This window comes from Pithys albifrons, chromosome 6 (genome assembly GCF_047495875.1).
Source record: "Pithys albifrons albifrons isolate INPA30051 chromosome 6, PitAlb_v1, whole genome shotgun sequence".
NCBI lineage: Eukaryota > Metazoa > Chordata > Aves > Passeriformes > Thamnophilidae > Pithys > Pithys albifrons.
The window spans coordinates 42,916,059-42,936,128 of record NC_092463.1 but is presented as its reverse complement, the minus strand read 5'-3'; the positions used below and the strand labels follow the sequence as shown (position 1 = coordinate 42,936,128).

The window sequence follows — 20,070 nt, the reverse complement described above, 5'->3', positions numbered from 1 at the left end:
AAATCATAGTGGAGTTACTTAACTGTCGTAGAGTTCAACTACATGATGCCATCTCTCATAAGTTACTGTTGTAATTAAAGTCCTTTTTAAACTTGAGTTCATAGGTACAGTAGACTCTATCAGGATCTACAGAATATGTGATGTTTAGCATAATAAGAGGTACGTGTAAAAGAGGAAGGATTAGAGAGAAAAAAGGGCACTGTTGCCTTTGTTTATACTCATGGTCCTTAAACTAAAAATTTCCTTGGCTTAATCTTAAGCAGATTTCAGAAGTCTGTTGTGTACAGAGAACTAAATATTGGTCATTCGATGTTCATAGCATATGTTATACTGTGTTCTACTGTGGGTGAGTGTTTATTGTTAAGAAATTCATAAGTAACTATTTTCTTATCTACAGTAAAAAATAAAATCTGATAAATAGAGAAGTCACTGAGGACAAGCATTTCTCCTCTGAACTTACATGTGCTTGTTTCTCTTGCTTTCTTTCCCTCTTTCCCAAAAAAAAAAAAAAAAAAAACAAAAAAAACCCAAAAAGCAAATAAAAAAATTCATTATTCTTGAGGCACAGGCTGAAATTCAGACTGGCAGGTTACTTACTTTTCTACTCTCTGTATAGGAACAGTATCCTCTGAATGAGACATTTTCTAGTCTTCTTTTATCCACTCACAGGATTAGAGAGTTTAAATTTAGATCTTTAGGTGTTTCGTTGTTTTAGGCCTATTCCCAGGCATCATAGATCAAGTTACTGTTTTCTGGATCTGCATCATGAAAAAAGCAAGCTCCTATTTTAGTGAATGGTATAGGAGGAGAATGAAGGCTTTAGATAGTCAGTTTCTTTGAGTTTCCCCTCCCTGTTGTTGGTGGGGGGAGGGATTGTTATTTTCTACTCTTTTATGTGGTAGCATGCTGAATTCTTCAAGATATTTTGCATGCATGTCTCTTATTAAACTGTATTGTGTTCTAATTTAAATAGGTTTGCCTTTCTCTTTTTTTTTCCTCCATGTTTTATTTATCACTTCTTTATATTTTATAAGGAGAATTTTTGTGTCTGTTCATCAGGGACTGGTGTGTTACTCAGTGGTGAGGTATTTCAGTATGATCAAGAAATCTGGTTATGTATTGTTGACGTTTGTGTGTTTTTAAAGGTTTAATCAGAACTGCTGTAATGAGAGAAATAGATATCCTTTTAATCTATATCTCAGCCAATTTAGAGGCTTCTTCTGGCTACAAATCAGATTTTTAAACCCTCTGTGAGTGAGAACAATTTTACCTTATAATCCTCTTAGTTGAAAAACTGCTGTTGAAATAAATAATAAAAAAGAAAGAACTTTGTATGCTTCATTTGGTGTGCTTCAGCCTAAATTTTGATGACATAAATTATCATCCTGTTGTTTGCTATGCATCAAACCAAAGCTTGTTATGTAGCGCTTTTCTGACTCTGTTTGGAGCATACTCTCACCATCTTTGAAGAAGGGCTGTTGACCATCTAAGGAGGAATTTAAGGAAATCAGCTTTCAAAATACTTCATTTTGTTTTACATTATTTGTTTTCCAATACTTAGCTTTTTGAATCAGCAGTTGTCCTGTTCTTTGAAAATGTTTGGTTTTGTCCTGTAACTTCCAGTTTTTCAAAGGAGGGTTTATATTAAAGGAAGAAGCTAAAAATGAACAGTGTTTTCTGTGTGGGGAAAAGTCACACCAAAAGCTTGATCTAAATTTGGGCATTGCACTCCTCATTCTTTGTCTGCACCATACTGATAATATGACTAGGGAGGGAATTTACTAGTCTGTCTTTTGTTGTTCCAGAGTAAAAGCTATGATGATATTTGGATAGTAGATACATCTTTTTAGTGATTTATCCAATGTGTTACAACTGTAAAAGGCACTGGAGGCACACTGGTGTTACTGTTGTGGAGCCCCTAGTCATGTGAGCCTCGTTGAAAGCAGCAGTGATACTGTTGGGTTCAGAGAGAGCGAGACTGACCAGTGGGTGGGCTGGTTGACTTTTCAAGTCTGCAACAGGGCTTTGAACTGTTTTGTGCATCTGCAGATGTGGGTTGCTCATCTGCTTTGTATCCTTCCTGGGTCCTGTAGTGTGCAGTGAATACATAGTGGAACTAGTGTGTTTCTCTTCAGCTGAACAGAGACCTATGAAACATTCACAGGTTGGTATTGCATAGACATGTAATTGTAATTAAGAACCTGTAGTTTTCCTTTTTTACTTTCCTGCTCTATTTGTCACTTTGTTGATCATTTTTTAGTAAAAATGAAGTGAGAATTCTTTAGTTGTATTTTTTTTATGCTTGTGTGTGTGGAAAGCTGCAAATTTCCTTTGGTATTGCTTCTGGAGTACAGTGCTGTCTTGCAGTTCAGCAGTTATGGCTGGTGACCTTTCTGTAACATCTTGAAGGCAGTCCTGTTCAGTTATAAGTGTTGTGCAGTTTCTGCTTTCAGAGTTCAATCATGAGATGCATTTTTAAACATAAATACATTTTTTCTGGAAACTGTAAGAAAATGAATGCATTAATTTTAGAGCAAAATCTTAGTAGGACCACATTAATTTATGTTTAAGGTAAGCAGAGCAGCAATAGCTGCTAAAGATAGGTCCTATCGCTTTTAAAAGTCATCTCAAAATAAGTGGCCTGGATTTTTTCCCTTAGCAAATGTTTTGCAATCAAATATCTATCTGTTCATATGTGATTGAAATAACATGGTTGCTGTTAATATCTCAGAAGATCTTTAGGAAATTTTCATGTTCACCTTGAAAGATCAAGGTAATTAAAGTGTGCAGCATGTTAATCACCAGTGCTAACATTACCATGAAAGTCAAAGCTCATGTTTTATATGTTGTCTAAAGGATGGTCTCCCAAACAGCACTTCCCTGTAACACTGCCCAGGCTTGTTAATGTCATACTACGGTGAAGTCACTGTGGTGCAGAAAGTAAGACAGTTCTTCAGGCACTAGTTTAGCTGAAATTTTGATGAGTGAGATCCCAGTAGTTTTAGATGCACAAAAGGTTTCTAATAGGTGAGTTCACTCATTCCAAAGTATTTTTGTAAATCCTGCCTGTGACATAAAGCACTGAACAAGACTTGTTCTATAAAAGTGATGGGTGACAATGTGCTGCTATGTATTTTATCCTAATTGTAAATATGCAGTGTTACCCAAGAGGAGCACACCTAAATTTTTCAGATGACCTATGAGCAACATTAATTGTTGGGCATTTTCATGTGTAAAGTGGTAATATACCACCCCTTCGACTTGGGTCTCTGCATCTGGGTAGCCAGTGATTAGCAAAAGTAAAAGAAAATTGCTTATTGATGCACTGCTCCTGAGATGTCTGTGAATGAGACTGTTCATCCGCATGCAGGGATTGAAACTTATTTCCAGTGAGCTCAGTGATATGTCATTCCAGCTGTTAAAAAAAAAAAAACATATCTTTACTAGATTTCTGAATTTCACTGTGGGGAATACTAGTTTTAAGCATGCATAAAAAATAAATATGGAGTTAATAACTCCTGTTAGCAAGTTGGTTTCAGTTTGTTCTGTTCTCTCACAACTCAGGTATTAGACTGACATATGTATTAAGTACAGTTCTCTCTTTGCTGTGTTTAACTGTAAAGAGGCAAATCATTTAAGTGACACATATCTACAGATAAGTTGAATTTTACCTAACCTAACACAAGTCACTGACTACTGCTATAGCCCATGACTCTCGTAGTCATTCAGGAGGTAATCCAGGTCTGCTTATTCCAAGTGGTAGGGGAAAGAATCAGTACCTAAACTTTAAATTACTTGACTTTTATTTCTGAAGCATTATTCTGCCGTTGTAATCCATAACTATGTGCCAAAACATTTTAAGGGAATTAGTCTGTGTATCCCAAGAAGTTAGGAGCCATAATTTTCATAAACCTAGTATGTTGGAACATAGATGGTGGAGTTAGGAATGCCATACTTTGCAAGCTCTACCCTGACAAATAACAAAAAGTCAGTAAAAAACTTTGTGCTTATTTCTAGTGCTATTGAAGACACCAAATCACGTATCTTATGTTGATATATAGGAGTCAAACAGTAAAAATATTTAGTGAGGCCTCATTCTCTCTGTCAGGATGTACCACAAGACACACACTGCCACAGTGGCAGTTAATTTCCATTTTTAAAGCAATCAGTGCCCACTTCAAGGGTGAGGTTTGATTGCTTTCAAGACCTTACTCAAGGTGGAGCACTTCCATGTGATACACTGGGGGTGTTGTTTGTTCATCTTGCCTCTTTTTCATACTCCTTGCTTTAGGTAAGTGGTTTTCAGTGTGATGATCTGGGGTCACCTAAATTGATAGAAGTTTGCTCTTAAACAAACAAAAAAACCACTACCAGAAAAGTTCATATGTACTAAGGGAAGTATATGATTGTTTCCAAGTGAGACTTCTGAGAAATGTGGCAACACTAAGTATGGTTCAGAATAAGTATTTGTTATCTATTCATAGATGGAGCAAGTCTTCAATGTCAGTTACTGCATCACTTCTTTCTAATATTTTTCCTTCTTTGTGACAGGTGTCAGCACTCTGGGTGCTTCTCTCCTTTTGCCTAGGTGGTTTTCAGCTTAGGACTTGGGAATCATCCAGTTCTTAAAGAACTTAAGCCTGACTTTTTATTTAGGATTTTTTTAGCCCTACCAACTGCAGTAGGTACTACAGCTTCAGTAGATATTCAAGAGATGACCTGAAAAGCACAAAGCAGGTTTATTAGATATTAGATTAGATGGATTATCTTGCAGCTCTTTTCTAGATTTAAAATTTGTTTTCTGCTAATGCTGTACAAGTGTATTGACAATGGCCCCAAAAATTGCAAGTTGCAATATGGGAAATAGTCCTTTAATATGTAATTCTGTGTTCTGCTTTTGATCTCCAAGGGCTCAATGCTTCAGAGTTTGTATTTGCTTTTTTTCTTCAAAGGATTTTGTTTCTAAGTTAGAAATGAGTCTGTGGAGGCTTTTCTGCCAATTTCTGTGTTAACCTGGCACAGTCAGACTACTTAAATAAAGGCCCAGACATTTTGTATCATCACTATATCGTTTTTCTGTTTCGCTGCTTGGAACATGGTAACCAGGTCTACTAATATACAAGGTAGGACAGACTCTGATCCACTTCCTTCTGAGGTTTTTTTACCTCTGCAAAATCAATAGAAAAAGTGACAACATCTGCTCTCAGAAAAATAAATGAGCTAGGAAGTGATCCTTCTCTCGTAAATTTTCAGGGGGGAGTAAGATGAACTGATCAAGTGCTATGTAGAAGTTTTAAACTTCCAAGTTTTGTAGCTGCAATATCACTGTGTTAGGACTTTAAACCTAAAATTCACAGTGCAGATTTAGGCAACAAGAATATGTGTGAAATAATACATAGCTGAGCATTTGCAGGTCAGCATTCATGTTTGTCCTTCTCTCCGTTAGGTGCTCTAAGTATTGCAGTGATACAACTAATGTTCTGCAGACAGTGAATGTGCCTGGAGTTTGGGACTATGTATGCTGTTACTTTGCTGGTCCCACGCTCTTGCCTGGTGGTTTTCCTGGCTGGGTTTCAGGCATCTGGCTGATACAAATGGTCAAGTTCTGACCTGCAGTGTTTAAATACCAGCAGCTTTGTGGTACAGACATCAGACATCTTCAATTTTTTTTCTCCAGCAACATCAGACAACTGAAAGCAGCAATTTGAAAAAATTAGGTCACTCAGGTTTCTATATATAGCAGCTCCCACATCCCAAGAAAGGCAGTACAGTCATCTAGTCTGTTTTTAGCCGTCTATGTTTGTAAATTAATACTAACAGGGTTGGTGTTAAGTAGAATTTTAAGTGCCAGTATTTTTTTCCTTCTGCTTGGAATTTCCAGCTTTTCTTATTTTTTTTTCCTTCTTTGCATTTTTATTTCAATTGAAAATAGTTGTCTGCTTTTCAGCCCCTTTAAATTTTTCTTTATATTCATAATGAGCAGATCTGCAAAGGGAATTGTGGTCATGGTGTTACTGAGAAGCACCTGACCTGCATTAAAATCAAGTGGGCTTAATGTCAGGCAGGGAGACTAGTTTCAGCTTTAGGGTTCTGTGCACACTATTTCTCATAAACTAAACATGAGGATCTCCATATATTGAAGTGATTGTTCCATTTATTTTTTTAATGAAATTAGTTTTTACTGACAGAATGGCAGGGATGGGAAGGGGATTTGAAGAAAGAATCGGTGACTGATAGAATAGGAAAGGTTGAGTTTAACTGTATGGCAGATGTTAGAAGAGTCCTATATATTTACTTATGAGATTGTTTGACTTTCTCCATACAGCAGAAAAGACAAGAAATAGTTTTCCCAGAGGGTTTATGAATATAGTTTAATTTGTTTGATTTTGGTCACACACACAGCCCCCAGAAAATACTAGTCTCTTTCTCCTCCAAAGATGCCACCTGAGTGTTCCCAGATGCAAAACCAGAGAGCACACAGCTAAAAGCTGTCGTTTCACTTTGTGGAGAAGTGGTGGAACATCAGCATTAGAACCATCCTCTCAACCCTCTGGCCTAATAAAAGAGTGAGACCTAAAATTATTCCTTTGTAAATAGGTTCATTGTGTGAAGTAGAAAGGAGTCACTGATCTACTTTATTCACATTCTTGATAGTTTGTGCTGCTTGTTGAAAAAAATAATGCTTTCCATATGCATGGAGACATACAGTTTACACTCAGGAGGGTAGAATGGGGAACATACTTGAGAATCGTGTGTTTAAGTTTACTTTTATTTGCTGTGCGCTTCTTAATTCGTTTATATATGTATGCTATTTTCACTCATAAGTGATTTAAATAAAGGAAGAAGGGGTTTGAGAGTAATAGCTTTGTACATGGAATATGTTTTTCTCTGTGGTGACAGGCTTCCCATGTGATGAGTGCCAGGTGCCCCACTCTGTGTCTCAGCCCCATAGCTGAGCTGTAGGGTTTGGGGCAGCTCCCAGCCTCTCATGTGTGGAGAATTGTGTCATTAGCTGTGCAGATCGACTACAGGAGCAGCTTCCTAAACACCTCTTTCCCTGGAAGACTGGCAAGGAATTATTATTAGAAAACCTGAGATCTGGAGTTAAAATGTATTTACTATCAAAAATATTGCTCCAGATTTTCAGTTGGCTACCCTTTAAACCCTCTGAACACTTAACAATGTGGCACTGAAGGATGCTTCAAGGTTAATGTTGCAAGTTTGCTCTTTTTCTCTTTTTTGTTTTTGCTCGTTGCTGACTCTGCGTTTGGATTTTTTCCAATGTTAGTCCTAGATATTTGCATTTGGTGGAATGTGACCTTGTAACCTGACCACAGAATTACAGATGTTAATTTGAAGTTGAATAAACTTCTGATTTTTAGCACATATTAATAGTCATAGCTTTTGTCTGTCTGTTTAATGAGCTGGTCATGCCAACAGACTGTCTGTTACTGATATAGAAGGTCAGAGTCTGGCAATCCCAGACCAGTCTGCCTTTGCCCTTTTTCACTTGCATGTAAGCATGGTGAGCATTATGGTGTTGTAAGTGAAGTTCATATGGCAGGCAACCCCCCATATACGGCACATTGTCACTAAAAATACATCTTTGGAGTGCTCACTGGAGTGGCTACCAGTACACAGTAATTTCTCACATACTATGCAACTTTCCCTTGAAAGACAGATGATTTTTCTTTCATTTGTAGTTCACAGAAAATGCCTAATAATATAGTTTCCTGTAACGGTTTTACATTATTTGCTTTGTCAAGAAGCAGATCAACTTTTTAATCACTTAATTAAGTTTTTGATACCTTGTAGTATTATTCTTTTAAATCATATGTAGAAAACTAGAAGATGGTTGCTTCTGCAGTACAGCTTCTGCACTTATATCCAGGAGGAGCATTCGTGCATGGTTTATCATTAATTTTTCTGTTTCAGGCCACTGTCATGAGAAAAGTACAGATGGCAGTTATGGCAAGGAGAAATACTTTGATGACCACTATGAGTCAGTTACAGCAGTGACAGAAGGACACTCTGAGGGAGGTACAGAAGATCCACAAGTCCTTACCCAGAGCTCAGCAAGGGATCCCTCTTTCTTGAGACTGGAAAGTAAGTTCAGCCTTAGAAAATCAGTGCTGGCTAATTCATTGGTTGCTAGGTTTTACAAAGAGCTGTCTGTCTTCCTTCAAGAACCTATGTTTTCCTTCTCTGTCCACAAAGTAACAAGTAACCCATAAACTAGTTTTCTTCTGTTTGCTGTTGCTTTTCACCAAGCCTGACATGGATGGTTATTTGTAGTGGGGAAGTCTGCATTCTCTAGTTCTCTCTATTTACAGTGTGTGGTGAGTAGTCAGTGATACTCGGTTTGTGCAAGTGGAAAAGTCAGGTCACAGAAAAAAAGATTCCTTTTTATACAATTTGTGAAAGCACCAGGAAAATAATTTTGATTTTTATATGGTATTCCCTCTTAGACCCTGTCACTGCAGAAAGCAATGGTTCAGAAGGAGTGGAGGGTTTAGAAGATAATCAGATGTCTGAAGAGATGCTGGCGTTGGTGGATGAGTTTGAAAACTCTTGGCCTCAGGAAGCTTTTGAAGGGGCACTGGAGGTAAAAGGTCGTCGGATGGATTTGCAGGGAATCAGAGTCCTGAAGAAGGGATCTCAGGATGGTTTGGCTAGCTCCTGTTTTGGGGACTGTGGTGATGATGATGAAGCTGAATGGGTAAGTTTGAATGAGTTTACTTAAGTCTTGTACTAGCTTACTATTGTGAAGGAGGGAAAGATGAGGACAGTTCAGGGGGTTTAACGCTGGGGGATATGGACCTAACAGATGTGGTTGATGGCTTGTATAAAATGATCAAGTAGTTTTCAATCTGTCACTAATGGACATCTTAAGTGCTGAAAATCAGCAGCAAGAGCTTCTTACACATTGAATGATACTGGGTGCCTTCAAACTGTTAAAAAGGAAAAAATATTCTAAGCAAAAGTTCTGGTTAGCATGAAATCAAAGAAATACCTTGCTGTCATTATGTTACAAGTAAAATCCATAATGAAAAATGCCTTTCAGTTCTTCAGCAATTAAATCGGTTTTCTCCTGTGTTAGAGATCAGAAGTTGTGTGTTTTGCTTGCATGGCAGGATGTAAAGGGAGCAGGCTTAGGCAATGGGTCAAGATGGGGAGGGAAGGAGAGAGACAAAAATCTCATCTGTAACATCTTTGGGCTGAAACAAGTAGTGCATTGGAGTTGATAAGATCCATGGTGTTTCTTACTGTTATCCTTGCTAATACTGTTCTTTTGGTAGATCACTTTTCAGGTCAAACGTTTAAAGAAACCAAAAGCTGAAAGCTTAGATCTCCAGGAGCCAGCTGGGAGAAATGTGGAAGAAGGGACTAACGGAGAAAATGAAAACTTTTACCAAACTGCTCTAGAGATCAGTGGACCAAAAATACCTTCTCCTGGACCAATAGGTAACCTGCTGCTTCTACAGAAAGCAAATCATTTTTACTACTATGATTTGTTTCCTTTGCAGCCTTTATATTACACTTGTTTATTACTAAAAATAAGTATCACAAAGAATACATAGTGAAATGTACCTTCTAGATGAGTACATGGAAAAAGAATTAATCTCCTCCCTCTGCGCCTACTTGATGAAGTGTAGCATAACTTTATCTATTGAGTGAAAACTTTGTAGTTAATTCCCAGAACTTCTGGGGATGAGGTGGTAAGAGTGGAGAATGAAAGCAATAGATGCCGTGAATAGAAGTAATAAAAGACAAAGGGGTGTTTCATGATCTCTTTTGAAAAAACTGAATGAGCAGACAAGCTTATTTATCAGGGTGCAGAATAAGAGCATGGACTCATTACTGACTATCAAAGACAAAAAGCAGAAAACTTGATCTAATAAAAATGAAATAAAAAATAAGTGTTCTGCTGTAATTGTTTGGTGATGTTATAAAAGAAAACTTAGAGACTGTCTTCCAGAAAACTGGAGCTACAGAAAAGTAGAGTTTGCACCACATAGCTGAGTTTGGAGAGAGAGTAACAGGAGATGGAGAATAGTCTATTAATATGGTGCCAGAGAATAAACCCAAGTAATTGACCCTCATACTTTTTGTCTTAAAGACAAAATGGAGCTAATATCAGTGTCGTGGGACTTGTGTGTAAGGAAAGGTATGTTCTACAAAATGTCTTAGTCCTAGATGATTTGATGACCTGGAAAGTGATTTCATGTTTTGAAGGCTTTTACGTGAAAACTTTAACAAGCTCCTTTTGTAGTAACTTACAAATGTAGGTTATTGAATTACATATTTGAAAGGGTGGAAGGATTGCATGAAAGCTGACTATCATTTGTGAGCACACATCTGTCCTTTCCTCAGTGTTTATCTTCTTTCCCTCTGATCTACTGTTGTGGATTTATTACATAGTAATTGCAAAGTAGTTATGTTCCTGATGTTCCTGTGAGGGTCTGCTGACATCCTCTTTGCAAGAACGAAATCATCAAAATTTAAGTAACATATTGAAGGTCACTTGGGGAGTCCGTGGTAGAACAGGGAAAGGGTGGTATCTGTCCTGTGTTTGGCTGCCTCCCAGACTACTGGCCTATCTCTGCAGCATTTCCATACCACTTGCTGTCTTCTGCTCTTCATGCCAATAAGAACTCACAACCACATAGTTCACAGTGGTAGTGATGAGAACTGATCATTTCTCTCTTAAGTTTCCTAGAGTATCTTGAAATTAATTTTCCTTTTATCACAGTACTTTACAAAACACATGGTGTTACAGATACCTTCCTTATTTTGCAAAATTATGGTGAAGTGGTTTACTATAATTTGGATGAGAAACAGGATTTGCATCCAAATGGGCAAAATTTCAGGTAACTAGAAATAAGTACTGAAATACTGTCTACCTGGCTGGCGCAATAGACTGGCATGGTGTTGAACTTGGTTTCCTGCTGTGCAAACTTACTGCTACAGTGAATTTTTTTTTTGTGTTCCAAATAGTTTGGATGTTTCTTACTGAGAGAAAGATGTTGCCTAACATTTAACACAGGCTGAGTTCCTAGGACTTGATGCAATATCCACCAAATGTAAGAGAATGTAAGATTTCAGTAGACTTTGGTTCATATGTGAAGATTAGGTTCTTGTTTCTCCTGGTGATGTATTTGTTAACATAAAGCAAGTTATTCAACCCCTCCCTGCCTTCCTTAACTTCTCTGAAAAAGTGGGAGAGTTAAGGTGTAGTTGTTTAATAGTTTCACAAATGCTGCTATATTGAGTGTAAGAATGCAGTAAAAGCTACTGACTCTCTTAAACATTACACCTTGAACAGAAAGGGCAGTATCTTTCATCTGGGACTGTCAAAAGATAGACTTACCAACTTTTATTCATTTTTATTGTAGCTGTAGAACATAAATGATGACTCTATTGTGAACTTTCTTTAAGTGCATTTAAGTAGAGATACTACTTGTAAACAAGAGTGTAAACAAGAGTGGCAGTTGTTTTTAATCTGTAGTTTCAGAAAAAGTGTAATAAAGCAGGTTTTGAAACTCAATCTCCTAAACTGTCTTGCATACACTCCAGTTCTGTCTTTGAATCCTGCAAGTCCGGTCCATTTAGGTTTGGGAATGTTCTTAAAGAAATCGGACTGCAAGATGGTGACTTTTAGAACGCAGGGAATGTATCCTCTGGTATAAAGTATTTTATAAATCATTGTACTGAAGTAGAATGTCTTTCTGCTTCAAGAAAGTTTTTTCTGGGTTTGTTTTACTTTCTCAAGGAAAAAGGCGGGACTATCGTAGCCTTGGCTGGCCAAGTCCTGATGAATGCCTGAAACTCCGCAGGCTGGAACTTACAACTGTAGCCAGCACATGGCTTGCTGTTTCTGCTAAAAACATTGAGTAAGTATCTTGTATATGATCCTTAAATAAGTTACATACACAAAGCAAGACAGTTACATGGCCTTCAGTGTGCATAAATTGAAGATTTTTGTTAGTAAGAAAGAACTGTTAGAATTTCAAAGAAGTTTGGAAACATTAAGTGGTATTTCATCAATAGACTTGGAAAGAAAAGTGCAAGTGCAGATGGAAGATCCAGTTTCTTTTGCTTCTTTAGCTACTCAAATGAGATTCTGCCAAGTTCTGGGCAGCTTACTTTCCCTAGAGAACTTTGTAATGACTATTCTGTTTTCTTCTCTTAACTAGTTCAACTTTTTTATTACATTTGTAGCATTACAGAACACATTGATTTTGCCACACAGCTGCAAGAACCAGCCATGGAACCCCTTTGTAACCCAAACCTACCGGCCAGTATGCATACTTTGGACCACCTGCAAGGTGTCTCTAGTCGGGCCAGCTTGCATTACACTGGAGAAAGTCAACTGAAAGAGGTATGCCAGAGTTGAAGGATGCTGCAAAAAAATGGCCCTACCATGGCAGGTTCAAGGTACATTTAGTTCAGTGCCCTGTCTCCAGAGGCGACTTTCAGAAAATGAGTGCCTGGATAAAACTGTAAGAACAATGCAACCTGAAATGTTACCAGAATATTTTCCCAGCCATCTACAGTCTGGCCTGAGGGAAATCCTAAAACACCAGTAGTGTGTCTGTATTTATAGCTCTTGATGGATGAATAAGTGAATGAAAAGTCCAATTCACTATACTCAGAATTTCCAGCATTCTTAGTATTCGGTGCCATGAAGTTACAGTGTGATGATACAGATAGTATTAACTCAAAATGGCAATAGTGTTTAGGTTGAAGCAGGTTACAGCATTTGTAAGAAGAAAAAGCAACCAACAAGCAAGGGACATCTCTTACTAGGTACCAGCATGTAAGCACTTGTATTTCCTCTTCTGCAGGTGTTACAGAATCTTGGCAAAGACCAGTACTCACCACAGTCACTAGAACAAGTTGGTACTCGAATAGCCAAAGCTTTGGAAAAGGTATGTGTGTAAATGATAAAAATGAGAAGTCTGGGCTTAGTGCTAATGACTGACATAGTGGTCAATCCGGTCTCAAATCATTTGTCCAAAATCCCAGTCAAGGAATGTATTAGTACTTGGACTAGGGATTTGTGTCTATTTAGCATCTGTAATGCCCTCACAGGTATTTTGTCAAGGTATATCCTGTGCTTATGCCATCAAGTGTCTTCTGTATCTCTCTACTGAAATTTAGGCTTGTTGAATTTCCCAGTGTTTCCTGTATGGTAGTGAGCAGCATTTCTGATTATTGATAGAGTAAACTATCTCAACAGTTCTCAACCCCCTTCTTTCTTTTTACACTTCACTGATTTGAAGGTTATGGAAAGTTGAGTTAAACCATATGTCACCTCTTCAGTGACACTCCTGGGGCATGCAGCAGTCACCTGATAGGCAGGAAGTTTCTGCTGTTTCAGTCTGCTTCTTTTACCTCATGCAGTGTTGGGCTGTGTCAGAAGTGTTCAGGCAGAGGTGTGGTACCATATGAAAGACTGCACTTGCTGTTTTCCCTAGAGAAACCCAAGCTTCCTGGCTGAAGGCTGCTGTCAAAACAGTTTGGTTCCCCTAGCCTATTCTGCCAAAAGCCATCTGAGGACCAACCTTACTATGCTGTGAAACTAAAGCTAATATATCTTTGTCCATTCTCAGAAAGGATGTTATTCTTATCCTCATGTTAAAAGACTTAAGTTTCTTTTCACTGTAGATGTATACTAGCTTTTTCTCTTATGTTTCCCCTGCAGACACCAAGCTTTATCCAAATAAGCTGAAAATGTAGTGCAGAGACTAGAAACAGAATTCTTAGTGTTGGCTGTGTTGGAAATAAAATGCAGTTTTTCTGTCTACCAGTCTCATTCAGTATTCACAAGAGCTAATCAAACAAATCAAGATGGCTGCTTATGTAATTGCATATGTGAGCATAAACATTCATTTACTGTATCTGAGTCCACAGAATTCAAACACGTAGTATTTTGCTTTGTAACAGGGGACATGGGAGTCAGCCAGCTAGAGGCACCAAACATTATCAGTGGGCCTTTGTCAGGCTTCTGGTCCAAGCTCCATCCCAGGGCATCCTTTCTCTTTCCAGTGACTGCAGGGAGCCTACAAGTCCAATCAGCTAATTTAACTAAGTTTTTTCCTTCAGGTTGGGTAATGTGTGTACACAACTAGATGCACAGCATCAGACAGCTGGTTGGAAGCTGTTGTGGCTGCTCAAACTGGTGTTACTGTTAAAAGCTATTTAACTGCTATTCCTTTCCTGAGAAAATGACCTTGCATTTAGAAATTGTGTTTCATTCGGCAGTTTCATGTACCTGGCTAATGCATACGTGTTGTCAGATAAGAAACTTTTTGCCAATTTTGAATTGTTCAGTGCTATTTTTAAGTGTATCACCCTCTACCTTAGTGTATCAAATAAATAGTAAGAGTGAAATACAGGAAGACTGTTCACGACAGGTGTTTAAATGACAATTTTTCCTGTTCTTCTTTTGCCAGAATCAGACTTCATGGGTCCTCTCTAGCATGGCAGCTCTATACTGGAGGGTGAAAGGCCAAGGAAAGAAGGCAATTGATTGTTTACGGCAAGCATTGCACTATGCACCCCATCACATGAAGGTGTGTACACATGTGCCCACTACACAGATGAAATAATGCTTTGTCACAACAGAGCTTTCATAGTCTATTTTTAAGGCCAACACTGTGTATATCAAGTGTCTATAACGTATTAGATATTAGCTAGCTGAGGTGAAACCTCATGACTTTCACCACCTGTTTAGTATGGACTGTTTCATTAAAAAAAAAAAAAGACAAACCGAAAAACAAAAGGTTCAGTGGTATTTCCCGCAGTTCAGCGTGTTTGACAACCCTTCTGGTGTTGAACTGGTGTCTCTGGGCTTGAACTTCCTCTTTCTGCACAGGACTGTGAGTCTTAGTCAGCCTTTGGACAAGTCCTCTAACCTAAGATGTGGGAGTATATTTTCTGGTTACGCTTTTAAAGAGGGGAGTATGTCTTCTAGTTATGCTTTTAAAGGGGACAGGAGGCTGTATCTGAAGGAATTACTTAAATGTTTAAATCTTAAGCATTTAAGCTGTGAATCTCAGCTGGACACTAGTGCTCGACTTTGTGCAGCAGTTCTGTACTTCACTCAGAAAAAAAAGGCAGTATTTTGGATATCATCTGTTTAATGTTTCAGTTGGCTGAAGTGCTTTGTACCCTTCACCTTGGCCATGTGCTATGCTGAGTGTTATAGTGTCTGTTCTTACACACCAAGCGCCCCCTTGCAAACTGATAAATGCTCCTTACTCAACATTGTAAATTTTCCTTTGGGACCTCAGCAACAAATTGTGCAGCACTGAAAAATGTGTACTCCTTTTTGAATCTTGGTCTTTAACTCTTCTCTGAAAACTGGGAGACAAAGTAATTACACTTTCAGGATATTATTAGGAAGATTTAGCCATTAACAGCAAAAATGCCTCAACTAGGAAATGCACATCCCCATGCACATCCTGTCTATGTCTCCTAATAAGTCTGTTTCTTTGCATTGTCCTTTTAAAACAGGTTTGGAACCAAGATCTGACACATCAAGCTTTTACTTATTTTCCTGTCTTTCTTTGAAAGGGGGAATGGTTCCTCAGAAATGAAGCCCTTAGCTGTGTGATTTGTAAGGGTCAGACTATGGATTGGAAACTACAGTTTGGCAAGATTATGGTGCAGTAGTGCTGTTTTATAAAAATATGATTAAAGTTTCTTGAGACTTGATGACTCTGAATTTGTGCCTTGTTTTTGTCCTCCATCTGAAGCAGCCTCCAGATCTTGTTTGTAAAGATGCAACTTGTACTCAGAGTTAGCACTGAATTCAAAGCTATTTGGTATTTTGTTTTATCCTTCTTTTTGCTTTCATGCAGTCTGGCTTCTTTCTCTTGACTTTTCTCATGTAAATAAAAGGTTATTAACTTTCCTGTGATCTTCTTTTGTAATTCTGACTTGCATAATATCTGCTTTGCACACATGAATGACTTATCCACCAAAGGTACTCCTTGACGTGTGGAGGTCAAGGAGGCAGAGATCACATCCAGAATGTTTTATTGTGATGTTGACAGCACTTAAGACTTGGTACTAAGCAGTATTTCATCCTTTGAATGTGTGAAGCCCAGCTCCCAGAGAGTCTGTGATGGCTACCAGGGCTAAACAGTTTTGTCAGTCAGACAAGATTACAGTCTGTAAATCCAGGAAATAAAAGCATACCATCAGTGAAGAATTCTGTGGCAGAGGCAGGACAAAAAATAGTGCATCTGTTGCACTACTGGTTAGACCATGTTTTCACTGTCCTGCTTTTGTTCATATTCCTTCTCCTTTTATGCAAGACCTGAAGAGGGGGTATTCAAACAAAAAAGCTTCTCTTGTCTCTGACAAGTGCATCTCATCTTTGGAAAGAAAACTAGTGTAAGAGCTTCTAAAAACTAAATGTACATACTAGGACACTTAAGTGAGCTCATTTTTGAGTTGTTTTTCTATCCAGCAATAGTGTTTGTCGCTATTGTGAGTAGATGTGGATGTGAAGGGTTTTTTGTCTATAACTCAGTGCCAAATGCCCTTTCATAGTAAAATAGGTCTGCCTCATCACTTTCAATGTCTCCAGAGAGGCAAATGGGCAGGAACCAAGTGTGAGTGGCTTGGTGGTGGAGTCTTCCAACAGCTTCAGTGGAAAGAACCTCACTGTTGCTTGCTCTTCTCTTCCAGGATGTACCACTAATAAGCCTAGCAAACATCTTCCACAATGCAAAACTCTGGAATGATGCCATCATTGTGGCCACCATGGCAGTGGAAATAGCGCCACACTTTGTGGTGAATCATTTCACACTGGCAAATGTCTATGTAGCAATGGTGAGTGTGCTGTCATGCAGTTATGTCTGTCTTTGTTACAATATTTACATGCATATAAAAATCTTACTCTCACAAATAATTCTGAAGAACAGCATTCAAGAAATTGGGGTAGGATCATCAAGAAGGAGTATCTTCTGTGAAAGACAAAAACTTCTATTACTCATTTTACTTCTATTACTCATTTAGTACTTTAAGGCTAACATTTTTATAAGCTGGCTTAAGAATGCTGTATGCAAAGCTTTGTTAAGACAGTAGCGAACAATTGGTAATTTGTGTGGGCTACTCGTCTAAACACAGGATATTCTTATAATACTGGAAAATTAATGATAAAAGGGATCTCCATCCTGAAGAGCTAAGCTCAGAATAATAAGTAAAACCCAATTCACAGTTGTATGGAAGAAACACAAGGGAAGTTCAGTTTCAGTATCTGGATTATCAATGCCCAATGTAATTTACAGATTCAACTCAAACTTCTTCATACTGTCTATACATTTTATTAAAATACATTTTAAAAAATCAAGACTTTACAACTCACCTTGATGTAATACGTCTAGAAATCAGTATTATCTCTATCATACAACTAAAGTTACTGAGAAAAGGAACCTAATAGAACAAGAACAGTGTTGAAAGTGACTGAAAACCCCAGAATGTTTTGGGTCTTTTCACCTCTCATTTTCTTCTAATGCACTATCAGATGTTGGCATGCTATCCTAGTTAATAAAAAACAGGGTGGCATAGGTAATGAGATTTCAGCTATATCAAAATAGATGCTATTTCCACATGAATACCTTTAAGTACCAATCTGAGTCCAGCTTATCAATTGAAATTGTCTAGCTATTGTATGCTCTTTAAATTTTGAGGGTTTCTTGAGTTTTTACTCTCTACATTGAATAATATCTTTAAAATAATTTCAGGTTATTTCTAAAAATGTTGGCTTTTCAGAAAAGTTAATGGTTCTGCACTGGTCATGATTTTAAAGATTTTATCTATATAAATTCTGACTGAAATCTTTTTTTAAAAGTTACTATTACAGCAACAATGCTAAGATGTACTATTAAAAGGAAAAAGCAGGAAAAAAGTCCTAAACCACAAGGATTGATTCAATTACTTTTGTGCATATCACACTACACAACTATTTAGGGTGGGAAAGGCATAGTAAATGTGTTTGCTGTTTTTAGAATCTGACTCTTTGCACTCTTATTTCTTTCTTTGCAGGAAGAGTTTGAAAAGGCAATGAAATGGTATGAGTCAACACTAAAACTTCAGCCGGAGTTTGCCCCAGCAAAGAATCGAATCCGCACCATTCAGTGTCACTTACTTACGAAAAAAGAGCGACGGTCTCCTTAGAGATCAGCATCCTTCTCTTTTTTAAAAATGTCATTATTCTCTATTCTGCTTTTAAGTGTGCTAAGATAAATTGAGGAATCAAAATTTTTAACAAGACTTTTAAAAAGAGATAGGATTTGGATCAAGGGTTCTTTTATTATTTTTTTCTCAAATATAGGAGCATCTTTGGAAAATATATTTCACAGACCATAACTTTAAAACATCTGTGTAAATATTAAACCAAGAAACTTCCATGAGTCCATGACCACCTGTACCAGGACCCAGGCACTGTTAGTTTTTCCTTAATGCTCAGATTGGCATCAGCATCCAAAATAACTTGCTTCCTGTCTTACAATCTAAGCCACTGGAAGTGCAAAGCACGTACCTGTACCAAATAGTAAGAAGAGATAATCAGCAATTCATCCATGTGAAACTCATGCTTTGTTCAGTCTTGTTTACTCCATACCACGTTACCTGCTATTTTGGAAGGAGAGGAACAGACTTCTAAATGTTTATAAAAAACATAAGAAACCTCAAGCATTTTTGGAATTGTTTCTTTTGGGTAATGAGGAGAAGGAAACAGCAGGACCCTAAAGGCAAAGTAGTTTTTAATCTTACTTGCAGAAAAGAAAATTTGGTAAAAATCCCAATAAGATGTTTTGTATTTGTCTATATATTCATAGCCCTCTGCCTCCCTGAGTGGTTGATTTACTAATTCTTCATTCACTGTATTTCTAGCCATTTCAGAATAAGGTGCAAGTTTATGCTCGCTCTGAGCCATATTTTCAAGCTGCCGAGGAGGAGGAGGGAGACAGTGTCAAGGTATCAACAGCAAATAAGTCAGGTGGAAGATTTCCGAATCAGTTCTGTCTTTAGTTGGTGGAGAACGTGATTCTCCAGACATCATTGATGAATCAAAAAGGGCACATATTTGAAATAAAATAAATTGTTTATGAACAACTCACAGCTTCTTCTCTCATGTGTGTGTCATGCGCCATTTGCAAGAGTCTGGGCTAGTCTAGAGGAGCTGCAGCCTTTCCTTGGGAGCAGACAGAGCTGGGAGGCAAGAAAACCTTTAACACTCCTGATTAGACAATGACTTCATGGATACCTTTGGAAAATTCCCTGCACTTCTATGTCTGACTGTGTGGCAGAGCAAAGTAAGTGGAAGTTAAGTAAATCAGCTGTCTGTCACATAACCTACCCTCCAGTTTTTACTGTTAAACATGCTTCTTAATGATTCTTTTTTTAAATGTTATGAACTTACTCTTTTCCCCCACCAATATTTTTTTCTCTCTCATTAATGCAAATTACAGGCAAGTATGGCAGTGGTGGAAACTTAGAACACCAACATAATTTTTTATAATACTGTAACTTATTACTTCATAAAAGGATTCCTGAGTATTTCTATATATGACTGAAGATGAGCAGTTCTAATGCAAATTTTACCTCTGTTTTATTGCAAGTAATTTTCATTTATCTAGAAAGCTTGACAGAGGTATGAGCAAATGCTACTGTTGGGTAGATTTTTATTAAAAATGGGTGAATATGTTAAAGTTTTGCCAACAGCATGTCAAATTTTACTCTCTTCCCAAGGCTACTGGAAGGCTGAATGTTGTTGGCTCGAGACAGGCATTGCTGTATCTATATATAAACTCCAAGAGGAAGATCACTTTGTGGAAGGTCTACTATACCACTATTAGGGTTGTGGACAGGGATGATGAATTAAAGATTTCTCACATAATGCTGTGATAGGGGAAAATGGACAGGTGCAAGTAAATGGACAGAATTTTCATTTCAGCTAGAACAGAGGAGCAAAGGCTTTTCCCTGAACGAAAGCAATGTGCAGAGACGCTACTTGCTTTTATTGTTTTGTTAACTAGAGTAGTTTACTTT

The 20,070-nt window shown here is 37.8% G+C and overlaps 1 protein-coding gene across 2 annotated transcripts in view; it reads left to right on the top strand.

The window, feature by feature from the left end:
* Window positions 1-19,138, top strand: part of TTC17 (tetratricopeptide repeat domain 17) — a 62,018-nt gene extending 42,880 nt beyond the window's left edge. Inside the window, exons 17-25 of one of the 2 annotated variants that reach the window (XM_071558638.1) lie at window positions 7,936-8,106; window positions 8,469-8,719; window positions 9,300-9,465; window positions 11,774-11,894; window positions 12,223-12,382; window positions 12,849-12,932; window positions 14,460-14,579; window positions 16,705-16,848; window positions 18,064-19,138. In XM_071558638.1, coding sequence (XP_071414739.1) covers window positions 7,936-8,106; window positions 8,469-8,719; window positions 9,300-9,465; window positions 11,774-11,894; window positions 12,223-12,382; window positions 12,849-12,932; window positions 14,460-14,579; window positions 16,705-16,848; window positions 18,064-18,195 — 1,349 coding nt within the window. In that variant the 3' untranslated portion in view covers window positions 18,196-19,138. Of the gene's footprint in view, window positions 1-7,935; window positions 8,107-8,468; window positions 8,720-9,299; window positions 9,466-10,998; window positions 11,085-11,773; window positions 11,895-12,222; window positions 12,383-12,848; window positions 12,933-14,459; window positions 14,580-16,704; window positions 16,849-18,063 lie in introns of those variants that run through there. The other variant, XM_071558639.1, reaches the window with a different exon arrangement.
* The last annotated feature ends 932 nt before the right edge of the window (window positions 19,139-20,070 follow it).